Raw genomic sequence first — 23,327 nt, 5'->3', positions numbered from 1 at the left:
AGGTATGTATTGTGGTTAATTTGCTTTCCTAATGACTAATGATTTCATGCATCTGTTCATGTGCTTATGGGCTATATATATATACTTTCTTTCCTTAGTATCTGTTTAAATCTTTTGCAAACTTTGAGTTATTTATATCATTAGTAAGTCGTGAAAGATTTTTGGTCCTTTGTCAGGTATGTGTTCTGCAAATATTTTTCCCAGTCTCTGGCTTGTCTTTTTATTTTCTTAACAGTGTCTTTTAAGGAGTATATGTTCTTGATTAAATAAAATTTATTGATTTTCAGAAATTCATTTCTAGCTTTCTGTGTTCTTTTAAAGAAATCATTAAGCCTAAGGTAACTGAGATTTTCTCCCATGTTTTCTTGTAGCAGTTTTGTAGTTTTATTTCTTACATTTACATCTGTGATCCACTTCAAGTTACTTTTTGTGTATAGTACTAGATATACATCAAAGTTTACTTTTTTGCATATGGATATTTAGTTGAAAAACTATCCTTTCTACATGGAATTGTTTTCCACCTTTGTAGAAAGTCAGTTGTCCATATATGTGTAGGTTTGTTTCTTGGTTGTCTGTTTTGTTTGATGAACATATTTATATATCTTGATGCCAAATACAACACTCCTGATTACTCTGTTTTAAGCCTTCAAATTAGGTCATGCTGGTCCTCCAACTTTGTTCTTTCTCAAAGTTCTTTTAGCTATTGTAGTTACTTTGCATTTTAATTAGCTTCATACATATAAAAACAGCCTGATTTGGAATTTGATTGAAATTGGGGAAATGACATCTAAAGAATATCAAGTGTTTCCATTCATGAACACAGCATGTCTTTTCTTTTCCTTAGATCTTTAATTTCCCATAGGTCAGTGGTCGGCAAACTCATTAGTCAACAGAGCCAAATATCAACAGTACTTCTTCAAAATAGACTCGCCCAGGCTGAAAACCGACTTCTGGGCATGGGCCACGAAGTTTCAATCGCACTGTACGCGCGCCCGCACGTGGTATTTTGTGGAAGGGGCCAAAGAGCCACATGTGGCTTGCGAGCCACAGTTTGCCGACCACGGCCATAGGTTATCTTATTATTTTTAGTGTACAAGTCTTAAGCTTTTTGGGGTCATATTTTTCCCTAAGTATTTCCTATTTTTTTATGTTGTTGTAAATGGAATTTAAAATTTCACTTTCAGATGGTCTATTTTTGAATATGAAAATACAATTGTTTTTAAAATAAACTTTGTATTTTAGAACACTTTAGATTTACAAAAAATTGTGAGGATACTAGAGTTACTACATTCCTCATACCTGCAGCTCTCTGTTGTAATTCACAGTGATTATCCTTGTCTTCTGGTAGTGTGCTGGTTAGGAGAGGGGGAGGGAACATATTCCACAGTCATATACTTACTAGTAAATCTCAGTCTTTTAGTGTATCTTTATCTCTGGGTCTATTATTACCTGTGTTTTCCAATGGTTTAACTTTGATAATTTTTTAATCTACTTATGTGAAACCAGGAGGCTAGAGGTAGTAAAGTAGGAGGAATGTCCTTCCCCAGCTGGGATAAGCTCTGGTAAAGTCTTTTCACTTGAAGAGTAAGCCTTATTATGGGGAAGGCTCTGGGCATATTTTATAATAATCCCTCTTTCTCTGTCAGAGGCACAAGGGATGCTTTTTCAGATCTTCACTGGGAGAACCAAATGGGGTTCCTGGATGTAAACACCCTGAAGTATGTGGCCCCTAGGATCTTCTCACTCTCATGTTATTGCACACTCAGCTTCTAGTAATGCATGATCACTATCATTTAAATGTTTTAATCAATTATGATTTAAGAGGCTTCTGCTCCAGGTGAGCATACCTCAGTTGTGACTCTGGATTTGCCTTTCTTCTCATATTGTAGGGTGCCAACACATTCTGCACCTCACTATCCTGATGTTTTCACAAAAAGTCTTTGATTTTCAGTTTAGTCATCTTTTTCTTCTTCTAACAACGGGAATGACATCTTCTAAGCTCTGTACATATCAGGGCTGTAACCAGAAGTTTTACAATTTATTTTTATATTAGAGGCCTAGTGCACGAAATTTTTGCCCTCAGGGGGGTCACTTAGCCTGGCCTGCACCCTCTCACAGTCCGGGAGCCCTCAGGGGATGTCCGACTGATGGCTTAGGCCCGCTCTCCACGGGGAGCAAGACTGAGCCGACTGTCGGACATCCTTAGGGCTGCCTCAGAGGCAGGAGAGGCTCCCACCACTACCACTGTGCTCGCCAGCTGTGAGCCCAGCTTTCGTTGAGAGGCACTCTCCCTGTGGGAGCGCACTGACCACCACCGGACAGCTCCTGGGTTGAGTGTCTTCCCCCTGGTGGTCAGTGCACGTCATAGCAACAGGTTGTTCCACTGTTTGGTCAATTTGCATATTAGCCTTTTATTATATAGAATATTTATCTGGTATTCTACACCCTTGCTAAATTTACATGTTAGTTCTAGTGACCTTTTTGTAGATTCTGTTTAGTTTTCTACATAGTCAATTGGTCATCTGCAAATAAAGACAGTTTTACTTGTTCAATCTGCATGTCTTTTGTTCTTTTTCTTCCCTATTTCACTGGCTAGAACATCAAGTACATTGTTGAATAGAAATAAAGTGGACTTTCTTGAGTATTTTCACATCTAAGGGGAAAGCATTCAGACTCTCAGTAGTTAGTGAGGTGTTAGCTATACATCTTTCATAGATGACTTCTATCAGGTTGAAGAAGTTTCATTCTATTCCTAAATTAATGATTTTTTTTTATTTTGATTTTTTTGTGTGTGTATGTTTTCAGGAATGTCCCTTGTCAAATCAGTTAGGGTATGTTATAATTTTTATAGATTTCTGGTCTCAGTTAACTAATATTTATATATTTACACCTATTTTTATAATTGAAATTGGCCCACGATTTGCCTTATTGGGGTTTTTAAAATTAGCATTTGGTATCAAATAATGTAAAGCTTATGATAATCTTTCCAATTCATTTTGTTTTCTTTCAATACCTGGAACAATCTATATAATATTTGAGTATTAGTACTTAGCAGTGAAGTCATTTGAGTCTGAACTTTCTCTTTGAGGAAGATTTTATTTATTTAATGGAAAAAGGAACAGTTAGACATTTCTTTTTATGTCATTAACTATGTGTTTTTTGATGCATGTGTCCATTTTCTCAAAATTAGAAAACATTTTTAGAATAATGTTGTTTACCATATCCTTTCAGCATTCCAATATCACAGAATCTGTAGTGTTTTCCTTTTTCTAGTAAGTTTTTTTTGAGTTTTGCAGAAATGATTATTTTTTTTCCGTTTTTTTCTTTATTGATTAAGGTATTACATATGTATCCTTCCCCCTCCCCCTTCCATTACCCCTTCACCCCCCCCCTCATGCCTTCACCCCACTGATGTCTGTGTCCATTGGTTAGGCTTATATGCATGCATACAAGTCCTCTGGTTGATCCCGCCTTCTTACCTCTGCCCTCCCCTACCTTCCTTCTGAGGTTTGATGGTCTGATCGATGCTTCTCTGTCTCTGGATCTGTTTTTGTTCGTCAGTTCATGTTGTTCATTATATTTCACAAATGAGTGAGATCATGTGATATTTATCTTTCTCTGACTGGCTTATTTCGCTTAGCATAATGCTCTCCAGTTCCATCCATGCTGCTAAAAATGGTAAGAATTCCTTCTTTTTTACCACATTCATTGTGTAGATGTACCACAGTATTTTAATCTACTCATCTGCCGAGGGGCACTTAGGCTGTTTCCAAATCTTAGCTATGGTAAATTGTGCTGTTATGAACATAGGGGTGCATATATCCTTTCTGATTGGCGTTTCTAGTTTCCTGGGATATATTCCTAGAAGTGGGATCACTGAATCAAATGGGAGTTCCATTTTCAGTTTTTTGAGGAAACTCCATACTGTTCTCCATAGTGGCTGCACCTCCAGTCTGTTTTTTTAAGTAGGCTTTTCAATGGACCAACTTTTTGCTTTGGTGATCTCCTTATTGTTTGTTTTATTATTTCATTAACTTTTTGTTTTTTATTATTTTTTTCTATTTTCATTTATATCTATTTTTTTCTAATTTCTTCAGATGAATGCTTACATTATTACTTTTCGGGCTTTCTTTTTTCTCATATACATATTTAAGGCCCTAAAATTCCCTCAATATACTTCTTTGAATGTATCCTACATATCTTATATACTTCTTTCTTTATAAAATATTTTCTAATTTCCATTATGACTTCTTATTTGGTTCATTGGTTATTTATATGTGGGATTTTAAATATTAAAAAAAAAGTAACAAATTTTTATCTTTTTGTGGTCGATTTCTTGCTTAATTACATTGTTTTTCAGAACACATTGTTAGATTTCCGATTTCTGTAATTTGTTGTCCTCTTCTTTTATGGTCAATTTTTTGGTAATGATCTGTGTATACTTTAGAAATTATAAATTAGGAAATAGTCAGGTATAATTTTTTATATTTATCCCTTAGTTCAGATTTTTAACCATGTTATTTAAATATTCTATAATTATACTAAATTTTGTGGCTTGTTTACAGGAATTTCATGGAAAGAGTTGTCTAAACTTTTGGTTCCAATGTCTCACTTTTTGTTTGCACTTAGACCTACTGTAATCTGCCTTTCTCCCCACCATTCTATCAAAACTGTTTTAAAAGGAAAATTTGCTTTCATGTTGCTCAATGCAGTGGACAATCCTCGATCTTCATTTTCTTTGACCTATCTGCAACATTTGATCAGTTGTGCTGATTTAAAAACTTACTTCATTTGGCTTCTGACATATCACGCTCATTTGATTTTTTGTTTTTATTTCTTTGGCTGTCCTATATCAGTCTCTTCTGCTATTTCCTCCTCCTGTCCACAACCTCCAAATCGTAGAGTGTCCCTGAACGTAGTGTTTGAGAGGAGTTCTTCTCTCCTCTTTTGTATCTGTACTCATCCCTCAGTGATCTCATCCAGCCTCATGTATTTATTCTTGATTCTCAAAATGTATCTTTATAGCCAAGAATTCTCTGTGGACTTCAAATTTGAATGTCCAACTATCTCCTTTTCATCTTCACTATGATATCTAATAGACATTTCAAACTTAACATTTCTGCTCTCCATATCCTTTTCCCTCTAGTGCACGAAAATCTGCTGTCGTTCAGTCTTCCCATCTCAGTAAACAGAAACTCCATTCATATACTTGGCCTGAAACCTGTATTTTTATACACTCATATCCAATCCAATTGATCCTATCTTCAAAATGTATCTAAAGCTGAGTATTTCTACCACCTCTATTGCAGTCTTATTGATATAAAGGATATTTCAGTAGGTAGAAAATTTGAAAGGTTTGGGGTTATTTTCATTTTAACATTTTAAAAATATCCTTCCATTATCTTCTGACTTTCATTATTTTTGCTGAGAAGTCAGCTATAAATTTATTTTTAAGATCAATAACTTGTCTTTTATAATGCACCCACATTTATCATAGGTTTTCTATTTATATATACAAAAAACAAGAATTACAGAGAGACTTAGGAGCTGTATAATCCAACTACATTCAATATAGTTAAAATACTGTTGTTCCGGCTCTCCATTTTTTCATTTGATAAGAAAATTATAAGTTTGATTCCATGCGTAAATTCTAATGATTAGAAGTTGAGTCCTGACATAGTTCAACACATGTCTAGATTTCAATATCTCTAAATTGAGTATTCCAGGCCAAATCAGCCAAAAAGAAATGCATCCATTGATTTTCACAGCTTTTCACTTCATTGCTGATAAAGAACAAAATCCCTAGGGTTTCAAAACCAATACTCATTATTTGTGTTTTTATACTGCTTAAATAAACTTTCTTCCTAAACAGTGCTGTTTTATAAGAAAAAGCTGTAAAAATAATGTTATAGGGCATTTGAAGTGATTCTTCAGTTGGATTATAGTTAAATTTCACCACATTTTCAAAATTTTATTTAAATTGTTTTAAAATCCACATATATTGATTTTAGAGAGAGAGGAAGGGGGGAAAAGAGAGGGAGAGAAATACTGATGTGAGATTAGGGATCAAACCTGCAACCTAAGTACATACCCTGACCAGGGATTTAATCCACAACCTAAGTATGTGCCCTGACCAAAATTAAACCTGCAAACCTTTGGTGTACAAAATGCTCCAACCAACTGAGCCAACTGGTCAGGGCAACTTTTTCTTATTGTTGATTTATTATGCTATCCTGCAGGCAGTGATTTTTTTCTCAGATGCATGCTGGATTAGGTGACTAGGTAGGCTCCTGTAACAGTCCATGGTAGTGTACAGGCTATTGGTCTCCGTTGTCCAGAACAGCTCTCCACAAGAGCCAAATAAGCTTCTGTGGTAGCACCAATGTAACTCTTTATTGCCTTGCTTCCGTGACCCAGGGGCACAGTGCTGGCTCTGCTAATAGGTTCTTAGTCAGCCAGAGTGCTGCCTACTTAGTTCTCTGCTGCCATAGGAAAATTGGTTATTTTTTTTATTTCTTACAGTATTTTAATCTCCCCATTTTTATACCTATTATTTGGGGGTATATATTATTTAGATATTAGCATAGTTTTCTTGTTTATTTTTTACAAATTTATTAATGTATAATTGATATACGATATGTAACTTAACTGCATATGTTTAAAAGGTACAATTTAATAAACTTTGACATATGTATATTAGTATACCCATCAAATTATCCCTATAATCAGTATAATGTAATTACATATATGCTTCCTTTGTAATCAAATGTTTCCTTTGTAATCCTTTCCTTATGCAGCCACCACCTGCCACCGTTACTCAGGCAGCCACTGATCTGCTTTCTTTTTTTATTATCTTGGGTTTTCTAGAATTCTATCTAAATGGAATTGTATACTATGTACTCTTCTGTTGATCTACTTTCATAGAGCAAATTACCTTCAGATTGATTAATTCATGTTGTTATGTGTTTTAGTAGCTGATTCATTTTTTGAGTCATATTGCATTATATTGATTCTAGAGGCCAGTGCACAAATTCATGCACCAGTGGGGTCCCTCGGCTTGGCCTGTGGGATCGGGCCGAAACTGGCTCTCCGACATCCTGTGAGGGGTCCCTGATTGCAAGAAGGTTGCAGAGATGCGGGAAGTTGGCCAGTTGGGGAGGAACCCTGGGAGGGCTCCAGGGCATGTTTGGTCCATCTCGCTCAGTCCCAATTGGCAGGACCCCGGCAGCAAGGTAACCTACTGGTTGGAGCGTCTGCCCCCTGGTGGTCAGTGCACGTCATAGCGACTGGTTGACTGGTCAACTGCCCCATGGTGGTTAGTGCACGTGATAATGAGCAGTTGAGTGGCCTTAGCATATCATTAGCATATTACACTTTCATTGGTTGAATGGATGACTGAACAACTGGACACTTAGCATATTAGACTTTTATTATATAGGATACCAAATGGACATTTGATTTATTTTCAGGTTTTGGCTATAACAAATAGAACTGCAAATACAAGTCTCTTTGTATTTACATGCTTTCATTTCTTTTGGGTAAATACCCAGGATTTGAACTGCTGAGTCATATGCTGGATCTATTTTAACTTTTGAAGGAATTAAAAACTGTTTTCAAAAATGGTTTTGCCATTTTATATTCCCACCAGCAGTGCATTTTTAATTTTAGTGATACTAGAATTAGAGTGGGTGTTTAGTATTATATTTTGGGTTTAATTTGCTTTTTTCTAGTAATCAGTAATGTTGAGCATGCATTCATTTACTTCTTTGCCACCTATAGATCTAATTTTATGAAGTATCTGTTCAAATATTGTCCATTCTTAATTGGATTGTTTATTTTTTTTATCATTAACTTATAAAAGTCCTTTATATGTTCTAATTACAAATTCTTTGTCAGATACATGTTTTGAAAATATATACTTCCAGTGTATACTATTGATGAACAAAGGTTTTTAATTTTGGTGAGGTACAATTTATTGAAATTAGTTTTATTTATAGCATGCTTTTCATGTTCTATTTAAGAATTCTTTGCCAAACCTAAGGTCACTAAAATTTTTTGCTGTTTTGTTCTAAAAGTTTTATAGTTTTAACTTTTGCATTTAGGTCTATGATCCTTTCCTAAAGTAATTTTCATGTAAGGCAAGCATATCAAACTCACGACCAGCAGGCTGCATACCTTGTCATGTGGCCCGCTGGCCACGAGTTTGACATGGTTGGTGTAAGGTATGAGATTAAAAGTTTTGTTTTTATGTGTGGACTAGTGGCCCAGTGCACAAAATTCGTGCACATTAAAAGGGGATTAATTAGAGGAAATATTTTAATATTGCTATTTGCCCTTTATAATAGAAATGTCAGACATGAAAGCAAATTAGTAAAATGTATATGAAAATCTTGCTCCTGTCAGACTCTGGGGCACACCATGGAACCCAGAGTCAAGTCTCTGCCCATCCATGTGCGCCTCAAAATCGCATGAGACTCAGACCCGGCCAACCCCCTCCATTGGGCTAGATCCAGACCCTGCCAGTCCCACCCTTGTCAAGCCCATCTGTGCAGGGGGTGCAGCCTCAGGTGCCCGGGCCTGGCGCTGGGGCAGGGGGCACAGCCTGAGGTACCCCAGCCCGGGCCTGGGCGGGGGGCACGACTTGAGGTCCCCCGTCAAGCCCCGCCAGGTGGGGAACATGGCCTGAGATCCCCTGCCAAGCCCTGCTGGGTGGGAGATGTAGCCTGAGGTCTCCCAGTTCAGGGCAAGGGGAGTGGCCTGAGGTACTCCAGCCCAGCATTGGGGCGGTGGGGTGCACCTTGAAGTCCCCATCAAGCCCCACCAGGTGGGGGGAGCGCGGCCTCAGTTCCCCCGGCCTGGCACTGGGGCGGAGGGTATGGCCTCAGGTCCCCTGGCCCAGTGCTCGGGCAGGGGGCGTGGCCTGAGGTCCCCTGTCAAGTCCCACGGGGGCACGGGGAGGGCGCAGCCTCAGGTCCCTGCTGATTGCTCGTTAAGGCTCGTTACGGGAACTTGGCCTCCGCTGTGGGTGCAGCCATCTTGTGTTACAGAAACCTCCGCCTCTGCTGTGGGCGACATCATCTTTGTGGCAGAGTGATGGTCAATTTGGGAATCCTCTTTATTAGATAGGATCTAATCTAATAAAATACAAACATGCAAATTGACTGTACCTTCGCTACGCCTTAAGCCACACCCACCAGCCAATCAGAGCGGCTGTATGCAAATTAACCCAACCAAGATGGTGGCCGGCAGCCACGGAGCTGGAGCGAGCAGGAGGATTGGTTGCTCCAGTGATGGAGGAAGCCAAGCTTCCCGCCTGCTGCGGCCCAGCTCTGAGCTCCACTCAAGGCAACAAAGTTTCAATTATAGAAGGTAAATAAACCCCAGAATTTAAAAAAAAAAGAGGCCTGGAGCTTCCATCACCGGAGGGGGGGCTTCACCAGCCTGAAAACGGCCCTCAGTCCCTCACCCAGACTGGCCAGGCAACCCAGTGGGGACCCCCCACCCTAAAGGGGGTGTGGCAAGCCTGAAAACAGCCATCAGCCCCCACACCGAGGCTGCCCAAACCTCCATGGGGTGAGGGTCCCCACTGGGGGGGGGGGGGCTTGACCAGCCTGCAAACAGCCATCAGCTCCTCACCCAGACTGGCCAGGCACCCCAGTAGGGACCCCCACCCTGAAGGGGGTGTGACCAGCTGCAAACAGCCATCAGCCCCTCACCCAGGCTGGCCAGGCACCCCAGCGGGACCCTCACCCTGATCCGGGACACCCTTCAGGGCAAACCAGCTGGCCCCCACCCATGCACCAGGCCTCTATCCTATATAATAAAAGGGTAATATGCAAACTTACCCTAACGCAGAACGACTGGGAATGACTGGTCACTATGACACACACTGACCACCAGGGGGCAGACGCTCAATGCAGGAGCTGCCCTCTGGTGGTCAGTGCGCTCCCACAAAGGGAGCTCTGCTCAGCCACAAGCCAGGCTGATGGCTGCCAGTACAGCGGTGGTGGTGGGAGCCTCTCCCGCCTCCTCAGCAGCACTAAGGATGTCAGACTGCAGTTTAGGCCTGCTCCCCATTGGCAAGGGGCCTTCCCCCCGGGGGCTCCCGGGCTGCCAGAGGGATGTCTGACTCCCCTGTTTGGGCCCAAATCCCCTGGGGAGCGAGCTTAAGCCAGCAGGGGTTCTTCCCCGGAGGGGTCCCAGACTGCAAGAAGGCCCAGGCTGGACTGAAGGACCCCCCCCCCCCCCGAGTGCGCAAATTTTTATGCATTGGGCCTCTAGTAATCTAATAAAGAGGGAATATGCTAATTGACTGCCCCGCCCTCATATATGGCAACTCCCACACCCAATAAGGCGGGGATATGCTAATTTACTGCATGCCCTCAAAGATGGCAGTGCCCACAGCCAATAAGGAGGGAATTTACTAATTGACTGCCACACCCTCAAAGATGGTGGTACCCACAGCCACAAGATGGCCGGCCAGGGAGGGCAGTTGTGGGTGATCAGGCCGGCAGGGGAGGGCAGTTGGGGGCAACCAGGCCTGCAGGGGAGGGCAAGTTGGGGGTGACCAGGCTGGCAGGGGAGGGCAGTTAGGGGTGACTGGGCCAGCAGGGGGCAGTTAGGCATAGATCAGCTGGCAGGGGAGTGGTTAGGGGGTGATCAGGCTGGCAGGCAGAAGCGGTTAGGAGCCAGCAGTCTCGGATTGTGAGAGGGATGTCCGACTGCCAGTTTAGGCCAGGGATTGGGTCTAAACCAGCAGTCGGACATCCCCCAAGGGGTCCCAGATTGGAGATTGGAGAGGGTGCAGGCTGGGCTAAGGGACACCCTCCCCTCCCCCCCACTGCATGAATTTCGTACACCGGGCCTCTAGTTATATAGGATAGCCATTGTTTCTTATTTGTTAAGATTATCCCATTAACCCATTGAATTGCCTTGGTACCTGAAAATTTAATTGACCATATATGTGTGAGTCTGTTTCTGAGCTCTATTCTATTCCATTGATATATTTTTCCATGTTATGTTAGTATCACTTTGTCTTGATAATTGAAGCTTCATAAAAAGTCTTGAAATCAGATACTAAGTCCTCCAACTTTATTCCATTTTAAAGTTGTTTGAGCTGCTTGTAGGTACTGCACATTTCCATATAAATTTTGGAATCATCTTTATTAGAATCATTTATTTACAAAATGTTGGGATTTTGATTAAATTAAGTTGAATCTATATGTCAGTTTTGGAAAAATTGTTGGTGAATATATAGAGCTTTTTAGTCCACATAATATCTCCCCATTTATTTAGGTCTTCAAAAATTACTCTCAGCAGTATTTTATATATTCAGCTATTTACATCATGTATTTTTTTTAAATTTCAACTACTAGATTTCTCACATTTGTTATATGTTTTTTCCCTTGGTTCTTTTTCATATCTTCTCCTTTTAATGTATTTACTAGTCTAATTTAATATTATTTATTTATTTACTCCAATATATCTGCTACAGTTGGATTCTTTAATCGGTGAGTCGGTTTTTTTGTGTTTGCTTTAAGTGGCTGGACTTCTCAAATGTCTTATAATTTTTGCCTGTGAACATATGTTTTCCCAAGGTATCACTTTTATTAGTTTGTGTGTAAAAATATTTTCTTCCTTTAAATCTTTCTACTCTCCCCCACTATAATTGTCATAATAGACACAGATTTATAATTTGTTCTGCCCAGGACTTAAGTTCTCTTAATGTTAGTGTTCAGATTTTTTTTAATGCTTTTAGAGAGAGAGATAAAGGGAGAGGGGGAGAGAGAGAAACATTGATGTGAGAGAAAAATACCTATTGGTGGCCTCCCACACACACCCTGTCCAGTGATCAAACCCACAACTTGGGCATGTGACCTAACTGGGAATAGAACAGGGGACCTTTCAGTGCACAGGACAACACTCAACCAACTGAGCCACACCAGCCAGAGTGTGTTCAGATTTTTCCTTGATGTTTGTTTAGTCTAAGATTTTATATATTATCCCGGAGGCCTGGTGATGGAGGAAGATTTTATATATTATCCCTCAGCCCAGCCTTCACCCTCTCCAGCTGCACCCTCTCCAATCCAGGACCCCTCAGGGGATGTCTGACTGCCTCTCGAAATCCTGGATTGCTGGCTCCTAACCGCTTGCCTGTCTGCCTGCCTGATCACCCCTAACCACCTATGCCTTCCTGATTGCCCCTAATGACCTCTGCCTGCCTACCTGATTGCCCCTAACAGCTCCCTTGCTGGCCTGATCGCCCCTAACCGCTTCTGCCTTGCCACAAACCCAGGACCCAGGAGTTCCTCCTCCGGCCAGTCACAGTCACCCGGGACCCAGGCTTCCCTCCCTCTGGCTGGCCACAGGCACCCAGGACCTGGGCCAGCTTCACCTAGGCCGGCTGCAGCCACAGGGGACCGTGGGCGGGCGGCTTCACCCGGGCCACACCACAGGTGCCTGGGATTGTGGGACAGGTGGCTTGTCCCTCTCCAGGGCCGCAGTTGCAGGTGGTAGTGCCCGGGACCGCAGGGCAGGTAACTTGTCCCTCTCCCAGGCCACAAGCACAGGCACAGTGCTGGCACCCTGGACCACAGGGTGGGCAGCTTGTCCCTCTCCTGGGCCGCAGGCACAGCCGCTGGCTCCTGGGACTGTGGGGCGGGCAGCTTGTCTCTCTTCCGGGTCGCAGCCTGGCTGGTCCCCATTCCTCTCTCCCCAGTATTGAGTGTCTGAAGCATTATGGCATGATGGCGTGAGGGCGCAATGACTATTTGCATATTAGCTCTTTATTATATAGGATTAGCTACTAGAGACCTGGGTGCATGAATTCGTGCATGGGTGGGGTTCAGCTGGCCTTCCCCCAATGGGGGCCCATCCAGCCAGGCCGGCAAGGGGGGAGGGGACTCGGGAGGTTGGCCAACTGGCTGTTCCTACGCTGCACCTGCGACTGTTCAGGGGTGGGGGCCCCAGCGGGAGGGGCTGCACGCAGTCAGACTGCCGGCCCCATCCCCGAATGGGATTGGGGGTCTGATTAGCAGCGGGGCCGGCCAGGGGGGCTGACTGGGGGTGGGATTGGCCAGGAGGAGGGGCTGCGGGCAGTTGGGGTCGCAGTGCACATCATAGCGACCAGTCGTTCCAGTTGCTTGGCTTTTATATAGAGAGATTATTTTTTGGAATATTGTGTTTATCCTCTCTTTCTGGAATTTTGATTAGGTGATTGAACCTTCTCATTCTGTTCTTTATGTTTTTTAGCTTTTCTCTCTTTAGTTTGTGCTTTATTATAAATTATTTCTATGGACTAGAGTTTTTTCAACTTACTGATTTTATCTTTTGCTGTGTCTGTGGTGCTCTTAAACTTGTCTGTTGATGTTTTAAATGTTTTTTATTTCAATTATTATAGTTTAATTTTTCTGAACTTTAGTTCTTTTTAAAAATCTGCTGGTTCTTTTTTCTTATGTATTTTATTACTTTATCTTTCAGTATTTAAATACAACTATTCTTGCCCAGCTGGCATGGCTTAGTAGTTGAGGGTCAATCTCTGAACCAAAAGGTCATAGTTCAATTCCAGGTCAGGGCACATGCCCAAGTTTCGGGCACAAGCCCCAGTGGGGGACATGCAGGAGACAGCCAGTCAATGATTCTCTTTCATCCCTCTCCCTTCCTCTCTGAAATCAATAAAAATATATTTTAAAAAATAGAACTAGTAGGTTTCTTTGAAAATACTACAATCTATAGTTCTAGGGGATCTAACTTAGTTTGTATGTCTTTTGACTCCCACTAAGTTTGGATTATTACTTAATGTGTTTTTAAAATTTGAATTGTGAGCTAATTTTCAACATGCCTGTATCCAAGGTTTAGTTCTTAGCCTGGATGGAGGATATATCCCTCCAGAGAAGTTTTGTGTTTATTTCTGCCAAGTGCTCTAGCTTATACAAACACCCTAGAGCCAGATTTTATTTTGATTTATTGTCCTGAGATAAACAATACCCAAGAAAGATTTTTTAAAAATTATTATTACCCTGAGCCTAGCAGTGGTTGGTTGACAAACTGATTTTGTCTAGTCTGACCTTTTCACTTTTGTTATAGTCCTCAGTGGCTTTATGTGGGGGGCCTTAGTTCTAATTCTTGTGTTGTAGGCATCTCTATGACCTCATCTTTTGTTTCTGAGTTAAGACCCTAGACCAGTGGTTGGCAAACTGCAGCTCGCAAGCCACATGCGACTCTTTGGCTCCTTGAGTGTGGCTCTTCCACAAAATACCGACTTCTGTACATGGGCCACGAAGTTTCAATCGCACTGTACATGCGCGCCCGCACATGGTATTTTGTGGAAGAGCTACACTCAAGGAGCCAAAGAGCCACATGTGGCTCTCGAGCTGCAGTTTGCAGACCACTGCCCTAGACTAAGGACACATGTAATAATTTAATCAATAAAGAAATTTTTTAAAAAAGACCCTAGACTACTGAGACAGGCAAACCCCAATTATATCTAGCATAACATCAGTTCATAGTCTTATGGCTCTAATTTGGCTCCAGGGGGCTTCCCTTACAATTTCTTACAAGTGTAGCCACACATTTAAAAAGATGCTTCTTTATATTGTAGGATGCTTCTTTATATTAGAAGACTTTCAGATTATCTAGTTTCCATAATGCCAGAAATTATGGTCTGTTACTTTTTTATAGACTGTGAACTCAATGAGGACAGGACCAGTGCCCATCAAGTTCACTCTATGTTCCTCAGCACCTAGTACCTGGTACATACTAACTAGACACTTAATAAATGTGGAGTGAATGAAATGCTGTTCATTATAGATTTATTAGTAATAGGGAAAACGGAAATAAACCTAGATGTCTAATAATAGAATACTGAACTAAATGTTTATATTTACTTAAAAATAAATAGCTATTGCTCATATATATTTTTCAGGCAGAAAATGATGATTTGGAGGACTGTGTTATAGACTGAAAATTATTAAAGATTAAGTGTAGGTGAAAAAATCAGATTCAATTTTGAATTTATAGTATGGTAACTAAATATGCATAACACTGAATATGAAAAATATGAAAAAGCAGCAATACTGAATAATGAACACCAAAATGCTAATAGTAGCTTATGTTGGAGTGGTGGATTGAGGGTCGCTTTTTACCCTTTATTCTTTAAACTTTCTATAATGTGGCTTTAGGAAGATACTAAAAAGAAAAATGTTTATTAGTGTCCCTAAAAGTTTTTAGATTTAAATACACTAAGAGGTTGATAAAAATTTCAGAATTAGTTTTATTATTAAAATGTTTACAGAGTTTTATATGAAAATACAGAAAAAGACCTTTCTGATACTCAGCGACACCTTGCTAAGAAAAAATATGAGCTTCAGCTTACTCAGGAGAAAATTATGTGCTTGGATGAAAAAATTGGTGAGTTATTTTTTCCTGTTATTACTTTTTCTTTACGTCTGCTAGAAAAAAAGCTTTCTTCTCTCAGTTATAACAAGATAAACTTGGAGATAGGCCCTTCAATTAAAAGTTTATGATTCCGATCATGGAAACAAAATAGCAACACTTTCTAATTTATGATGGTCACTTTTAAATTTACAAGTTTCTGTGTAAAAATGTGTCTTGTTCATAGCAGTTTTAATGAAACATAGTACACATTTATATTACTTTTGGTGGAAAGTATACATATATTTGGCTATATCTATGATATTAGTTGGGTTCATAGAGAAAATTGTTTTTATAGTCTGCTGTTTATGTTTCTTATCATTTATCTCTATGAAAATATGGTCATAATTTAATATTTTTATAACTGTAAAGTAAAATTTTGATTATGACTATAAAAGAACCCATTTTAAAATAGAGGGAATATATGTATATATTGTTTATATTTTTATTGATTTCGAAGAGGAAGGGAGAGGGAGAAAGAAACATCAATGATAAGAGAGAATCATGGACTGGCTACCTCCTGTACCCCCACTGAGGATTGAGCCCGCAACCCGGGCATGTGCCCTAACCGGGAATCAAACTGCAACCTCCTGGTTCATAGGTGGACGCTCAACCACTGAGCAACACCAGCCGGGCAGAGGGAATATTTTTAACAGTAGTTCAAAACTGTCTGGCATAAACAATTAGATGGGTGGAGGTGCTTTTTATTGAGATGGGAAGTATTAAAATATAAATCTAAAATGGGAATATTGAATAACTCATTTTTGGATATTTTAAATCCAAGTAAAAATGTAAGGTAAGCAGTTAATAGATAAGTTTTTATCTCAGAAGTGAAACCTAATCTAAAAATATACATTTGGGACACATCAGCAAATAAATGATATTAAAACCATGAAATCATCTAGAGAAAATATAGAGAATGAGGAGAAGAGAGTCCAGGACTAAGTAAGAAGAAGCCGAAGAATTAGGAAGAATACCCATAAGTGAGTGTTTTGGGGGAGGCAAGAGAGCAAATGTTTTAAAAAGGATGGTAGTGTTAATTATCAGATAATTTGAGAAGCTAAGTAAGATGGGGATGAAGGAGGTGTGATTGGATTTGGTACTTTGAAGGTTTTGGGGACACTGACAAAGTTTGGATAGAGTGTTGGATGTGGAAGATGGGATAGGCTGAGGAAGACTGGGCAGTGAGAGTAGAGACAGGAGAGAATAGAAGTCTGTTAAGAAGTTTGGCTACCAAGTGTAGCAGAAAAATGGGGCGGTAGCTTGAGTGGGATGTGAGGTGGAGGATTATTTTTAAAGTAGGATCTCCTAGAGCTGTTTCAGAGCTTTTATTTCGTTATTGTATGCCAATGGGAATGGACTCATCTATCAGAACACCCAAAACATGTGTTTGCCTGAAAGATAGTAGCCTGGAAAAGGGAATTGATCTATTCTCAGGTACTTTAGATCATCCTCTTGGCATGGGATAGTGCCTCTCTTATGCTGCCCTGGATGGTCGTTGGCAGGGAGTAACCTAGAGGTCCAGTCTAGCAGAGCTTCCCTAGTAGAGCTCTAGACCAGAGGTTCTCAGACTTGGGTGTGCTCAGAATCCCCTGGAGGGCTAGCGCAGACCACTGGGCCCCCTGGAGTAGCAGATGGCCAGGGCTCTTGTGTCTTTTCCAGTTTGCTCAGGTGGGTCTCAAGCTGTTGTGCATTAGAGTCACATGGGAGGGTGCTTGTTAAGACATAATTGCTCTGCCCAGTCAGAATTTCTAATTCAGTAGGACTGGGGTTCCCAGGTGATGCTGATGGTGCTGGTTGGGAAACCACAGTTTGAGAACCAATTGCATAGCAGTCATTTAGGCCTTCAGCATTGACATTGGCTTGTCAGTGTTTCCACAGTCAAATCAGACGTCCTGGGATGATTTTTTTTCCCCAGGAATTTTTAGGAAAAATTTAGAGAGATCAGAGCAGAAGACATTTGACTCTGAACATGACTTAATTGAATATTTTATTAACACTTGGAGTGCGGGAAACGGGTTAAGTCGGCTCGCGTGAATTGCGCGTACTCCGCGGGAGCCGTCTTTAACTCATATAGATTTGCGGAGCATTGACATTGGCTTGTCAGTGTTTCCACAATCAAATCAGACGTCCTGGGATGATTTTTTTTTCCAGGAATTTTTAGGAAAAATTTAGAGAGATCAGAGCAGAAGACATTTGACTCTGAACATGACTTAATTGAATGTTTTATTAAGATCTGTTACCAACTTATATACAACAATGATTCTAGTTCAAAGAGAGGGGAGAAATTGGAGGGAAATGTTGGTTTCAGTATTTCACCCAACTTCATCCACCTATAGTCTGCCCTCCACCCCACCAGGCATGTAAATCTACTTTGAGAACTTGTAATTTGGAGCTTTCTTTTGCTATTCTTATTCAAATGTGTTAATTGTGCTTTTACATTTGTGAATCATTTAGAATTTCAAGATTCATCTTGGATTTTAATCACTAACAACAAAAGCCATGTTTTTATTTGGGATACTATACTTATTTTTAGGAATTGAATATAATATAGAACTTACTTTGAAAAGTATTTCAATCCACTTGGACTGAAAAATTATCTTGATTAAAAATGCCTTTATGATTACATATTTAGATAATTTTACAAGGCAGAGTATTGCCCAGCGAGAAGAAATCAGCATTCTTGGCGCAACCCTCAACGACCTGGCTAAAGAAAAGGAGTGCCTGCAAGCATGCCTGGATAAAAAGTCTGAGAACATTGCATCCCTTGGAGAGAGTTTGGCCATGAAAGTATGTTCTGAGAACTGTGGTTTAAAAGAAGTGTTTGCACTGGAATCTGAATAAAATAATAGGTTCTCTCAAAATTTTTCTAGAGAGCTGAAACTTTAAAATGTGATTTTGAAATATTTCAGAATAGTCTTAAAAATGTGTTCTTTCTCTCATCAATGTGTGGTTAACATGTGCTGACAAGAACTAATTCAAATATCAAATATTCAAATTAAAAAGAAAGCAGTGAGATTGATTTCTTTTTAAAAGCACACCAAAACTTATATCTCCAGGGAGCCACTGTGGGAGGCAATATGTTTATTCCATTAAAACTGCCTTTGTAATTGTGTTCAGAATTGATGCAGGTTTTTACATTGTCCTTAGTCATTGAGACTAGACCATAGGGCAGGGGTGAGGAACCTCCAGCCTGTAGGCGATAGACGTGCAACATCATTTGATCTGGCCCTGCCAACACAACTGCAGGCAGACTCAAAATTCAACAAACACAGGACTTTCTTTATAGCAACATAAAATTAGTGAATTATATTAAGCAAATGATATTATAAATATCCAAATGACCCTTGGCAGGAAAAAGGTCCGCCCTCCCTGCCATATGGAGTTGGTAAATAAAGCTGGATGATAATCTCCATTCCTCAGGTTTTGTTGTTCAGACAACATAACAGGTGTTGTCAAAAAGGCAGGGAAATATTCATACGCTTTTCTTGCTTATAAAGTGGTTCTGAAGGCAATTCCAAAACTGTTTTCCACAGATGTCATAAGCAAAACAGCATCATTGGAATAAGGCCTTGCCCCTCTCTAAGGGAACTAATTCCTTCATCTATCCACCCATAAAACAAACATTTATTGACATGTACCAGGAATATTATGTTAGAAATTGAGGAGGAGTGGACATGCCTTCCGAAGCCTGTAGCATAATTGGGAGAAGGATAAATAAAGGTACTTTTATGATAGAATGTGCTGAGTGTATGCACAGTGTTCGGTTTGAGTCTGGCAGAAGCACAGTTGATCTAACCTGCGGGTTGGATTAGGAGAGGAGAAGATCTAGAAAGCTTTCTAGAAGATGATAATGCCTGGACTGCCCTGAAAATTGACTAGGAATTAGCCAGGAAAAGACTTAGAGAAAGGCTACAGTGAGAGGAAAGGCGTTCAGACAGGCAGAATACCTTCCCCCCCCTTTTTTTTATTGCTTAAAATATTACAAAGAGTAGTATATTTGTCTCCTTTCTTTTCCCCTTGACCTTCCCCCAGCCTCCTCTTCCCCCCTCACCCCCAGTGTCTTGTGTCCATTGGTTATGCTTATATGCATACATACAAGTCCTTTGGTTGATCTCTTACCCACCTCCCAACCCTCCCCAGCCTTCCTGCTGTAGTTTGACAATCTATTTAATGCTGCTCCAGGCAGAATACCTTTTAGAGAAAGGGGAATCCAGACAGGTAGAGCAACTTATGAGAACCCAGTGGCTTTCATCAGAGAATGTCACAGGGTTTCTTGATAGTTTATAATGTCCAGAGCATAGATTGCAAAGAGATAAGTATGGGGTAGGGATAGGTGGCAAAAAATGAGATGGGATAGGTAAGCAACAAATTTAAAAATGTATGTAATGTTGAATTTAGAATATCATTGATATAGTGAATCAATGAAATAATATAAACAACATTTTATAGTTACATCTTTATTTTTTAAAATATTCCAGCCCTTGTTAATCCATGTAAAAGATGGATTATAGGAAAGTGAGAATGGTGACAAGGACACTAGTTAGGAGTGAAGTGTTAAGAACTGTGGTAGGAGAGTGGCAGTATCCGTGAGAGAAATAGGTCTACGAAGGGAGTAAGATTGACAAGACGTGCTTTCTGACTGAGGAACCATGTGAACAGTTGCCACGTATGAAGTAGGAAGCACGGGAAACAGAGCAGGCTCAGAGAGGAAGATGATCCACATGTCTTTGGCACATGTCATTGAAATATTCATAGGCTCTTGGATTTTTAGGTTTTGGGAGAAACTGGAATTGAAGTTAAAAGCTTTGGGAATCATGAGCCTAACTGAAGCCCTCAAAGTGCATAAGATAATAAATATTGGTTTACTTGTTTAAAAGGCTGACTCATCTCTATAAGCTATACCTTAATATTTTAAAAAATGTTATGGCTTTTGGGGGTAGAATATTTTTTCTCATATTTAAACACTACTACTTGAAGAGTTAAACATGTTTTGTTTTTCTTTAACACTTAGAAACAAATTATTCAGATCTATCTGATTTTCCTCAGCTATATCTATATTTCACATTCCTTCCATTCTGCTAATTGTACCAACATTATCTTTTCCTTCGCAAGGAATATTGACTTGCCAATCCAGTTGATGATCTTGTATAAGATCATGAACATAAACACATCCATCCTCTGAGGAGAAAAAAAACATTTTAAAGCAATATTAGGCATGGAAAGAGGAAACAGTTTCTACGTAATATTTTAGAGTTCAATTTATAAGTACCATACGGTGAAAAGCAGTACTCTTACAGTCTAATATGGAGATTACAGAATAAATTCCTATGGAAAGTCTATATTATAATGAATAATATGAAGTTTTTTCATCTTGTTGGTAATTTAAAAAGATGTCCTTCTACTTACTACCAGTTAAAGTTAGGAAACTCATTAGGAAGTTCACAGACTTTTTAGTAATAAAAGCCATAATTATTTGTGTAATATTTTAGTTTATTTATTTTTTCTATATAGATTTATGATCATCTTATCCAGATTGAATTTTTAACAATTAACTTGAACCTATGATTCTAATTGGACAAACATATTGAGGTTGTACAGAAATGTTAAATTGACAGTGATGGCATAAATGTCAACAGTTTTTGAAATGCTGGTATTAGGGCAATATGAAGAGAGAATAGGGCTGGTAGGATATGTTACTGGATTCTACCCAGTAATTTTGTTGCCCTGGATACTTTACAAAGTTCTTAGTATTAGATAGTCATACTTTCAAGATGAGTTTCTATTGATAAAAGAAAGTCCTTTTTAGGCTTATAAATTATATTTAAGTCTTACCAAGTAATGACTTTTAGAAATACTAGAAGTTCAATTTGTTTTTCAGAATTTAATTGGAAATATATTAAATTATATTTCAAAGGCATGTATAAACATTCTATTTTAAGCGGTATTTTCTCTTTGAGTTTTTCCTTCATTGGCTTGACTTCTTAAAGGGGGTTAACTGTTTTGCTAATGGATATGTTAACCATATTCCAATATTTATCTGCACCATTCTACCAGGAGCAGAATGGGAAACCAGAGTAAAAGTATCCTGGAGAGGAGCACATGAGTAAAGGGAGATAACACATACACATGCCCGTGCACACACAACATGCACACACGACTAAACCGTCCTGATGAACAGGAACAGAACTGGTTGGAAATATGGGTTTAGGTTTTCATCTTGTTTCCTTGGTTACTTAGGATTTCAAACTTCAAAGGGTAAAGTGAAATCTAGTTATGTAGTGAAAGAACAGGGCTAATGTTAGCCAAAGTATCAGTGAATAGTATCTTTAGTTCACCATCAACAAGCATTTTCAAAGGAGGAAGTGTGGGAATAGTATTGATAGCATGAAGATAAGCACACCTATTTCAGCCTTGACTGACTCATTAATCTCCCTCAGCACACCCTTGAAAAGGGAGAATATCAGTAGCTTATTTTATTCACTTTTTGCTCTGGCCCTTAGGCTTATTTAACTCAGACTTAAACTTAAAAATAGACTTTTATAAGTAACTCCGTTTTATCAGCTACATGGATTTATGACCATTATTTATATTGATGACTAATAATAACTTGATCAAAGTTATTAGTCTTAAGAACTAAATTTAGTTTCACATCATTCACTTTCCTGGGTTTCATAACATGATGTGAGGAAGTGAATCAGTCTACTCCCCATGGAGAACACTGTAATGCAAACCACTGGTTTGCCTCCAGGTACACAGTGCTCCTGAGCTCTGGTGTTGCTGGGGGACTGCACAAAGCCTAACAGAGCATTTGACACATTGATCTCATATCCATACACCCAAGTGTAGTCTTAACTCTAATGAGTATCATCAATTGTTTTTGTCTAGTACAAATATTGACATTGATATACTAGGCTTTAGTTTTAAAGTGTAGGAAAGATGAATAGAGCATAAGTGTTTAAACCAAAATGTAAATGAAAAAGGGTGGGGGAAATTGATTTTTGTTCATTCAGTTTTAACAGAAATAACAGTTTAAGATAATTTTTTATGTCATACTTATATTACTTTTCAAGGAAAAGACCATTTCAGGCATGAAGAATATCATTGCTGAGATGGAACAGGCATCAAGGTAAACCACTCGTCCAACAAGAATTTGAGTACATATTTATTAGGGGCAAAGTACTATGTTAGGTACAAAGATAGTAAACGGGGGCTTAGTGTTACAGAGAGGGTGGTAACTTTCTAATGTTGGAAGGAGGCCTAAGTCTGTGTAGGGAAGTAAGAGAGGATATGGTGTCTGCCAAGGAAAGGGAAGGAAAAACAGCAGAGAACCACAAGACCACAGGTAATGTTCAAGAGCCTCGTGAATGCAAGTAGGTGAGTGTTGGAACCCAAAGTGAGAGAGGAGGTGTGAAGGGAGGAAAGGCTAAACACAGAGGCCTGTGTTATAGACAAATGAGTCTTGGTTTTATCCTTTGGGAAATAAGAAATCATTAAGGAATTTTGAGGAGAATTTTGTGTTAGAAAGATTACCCACATTGAAGAATGATGATAGATTGGGGTTGGGGAGTGTGGTCAGGGGTGAGGTGCTTGTGAGGAAGAAAATCTAGGAAAATGCCAGGTTTTGAGAGATGAGTACTGGACGTGTAGAAAATATGGAAAGCGATGGTTTTCCTCTGGATGGGAAGAGCCTTTGAGACCTTGCATATATGTCTCATAAGCAGTTAAATATAAGAGTCTGGAGTGTAAGGAGGAGGCCAAGGCTAGAGGTAATGATTTCAGAGTCTTCAGGGTATAGATGGGGTTGGGAGCCATGGATATGAATGGTATTTGTCTGAGGGAAGGCAGAGAGTAAGAAGAAACAGGAGAGTAAGAGTTGAGCCCTCAGAACCCTT

At 39.8% G+C, this 23,327-nt stretch overlaps 1 protein-coding gene across 12 annotated transcripts in view; it reads left to right on the top strand.

The window, feature by feature from the left end:
* LOC102419227 (testis-specific gene 10 protein-like) overlaps positions 1 to 23,327 on the top strand; it is a 142,529-nt gene that overhangs the window by 50,013 nt on the left and 69,189 nt on the right. For all 12 annotated transcript variants that reach the window (XM_023761507.1, XM_023761508.1, XM_023761516.1 and 9 more), the window contains 3 exons: positions 15,293 to 15,408; positions 18,068 to 18,222; positions 22,506 to 22,561. In XM_023761507.1, coding sequence (XP_023617275.1) covers positions 15,293 to 15,408; positions 18,068 to 18,222; positions 22,506 to 22,561 — 327 coding nt within the window. The remainder of the gene's footprint in view (positions 1 to 15,292; positions 15,409 to 18,067; positions 18,223 to 22,505; positions 22,562 to 23,327) is intronic.

This window comes from Myotis lucifugus, unplaced genomic scaffold (genome assembly GCF_000147115.1).
Source record: "Myotis lucifugus unplaced genomic scaffold, Myoluc2.0 scaffold_210, whole genome shotgun sequence".
Taxonomy (NCBI): domain Eukaryota; kingdom Metazoa; phylum Chordata; class Mammalia; order Chiroptera; family Vespertilionidae; genus Myotis; species Myotis lucifugus.
Note: the sequence above shows the minus strand (reverse complement) of the source record. Positions and strands in the feature narration are given on the sequence as shown.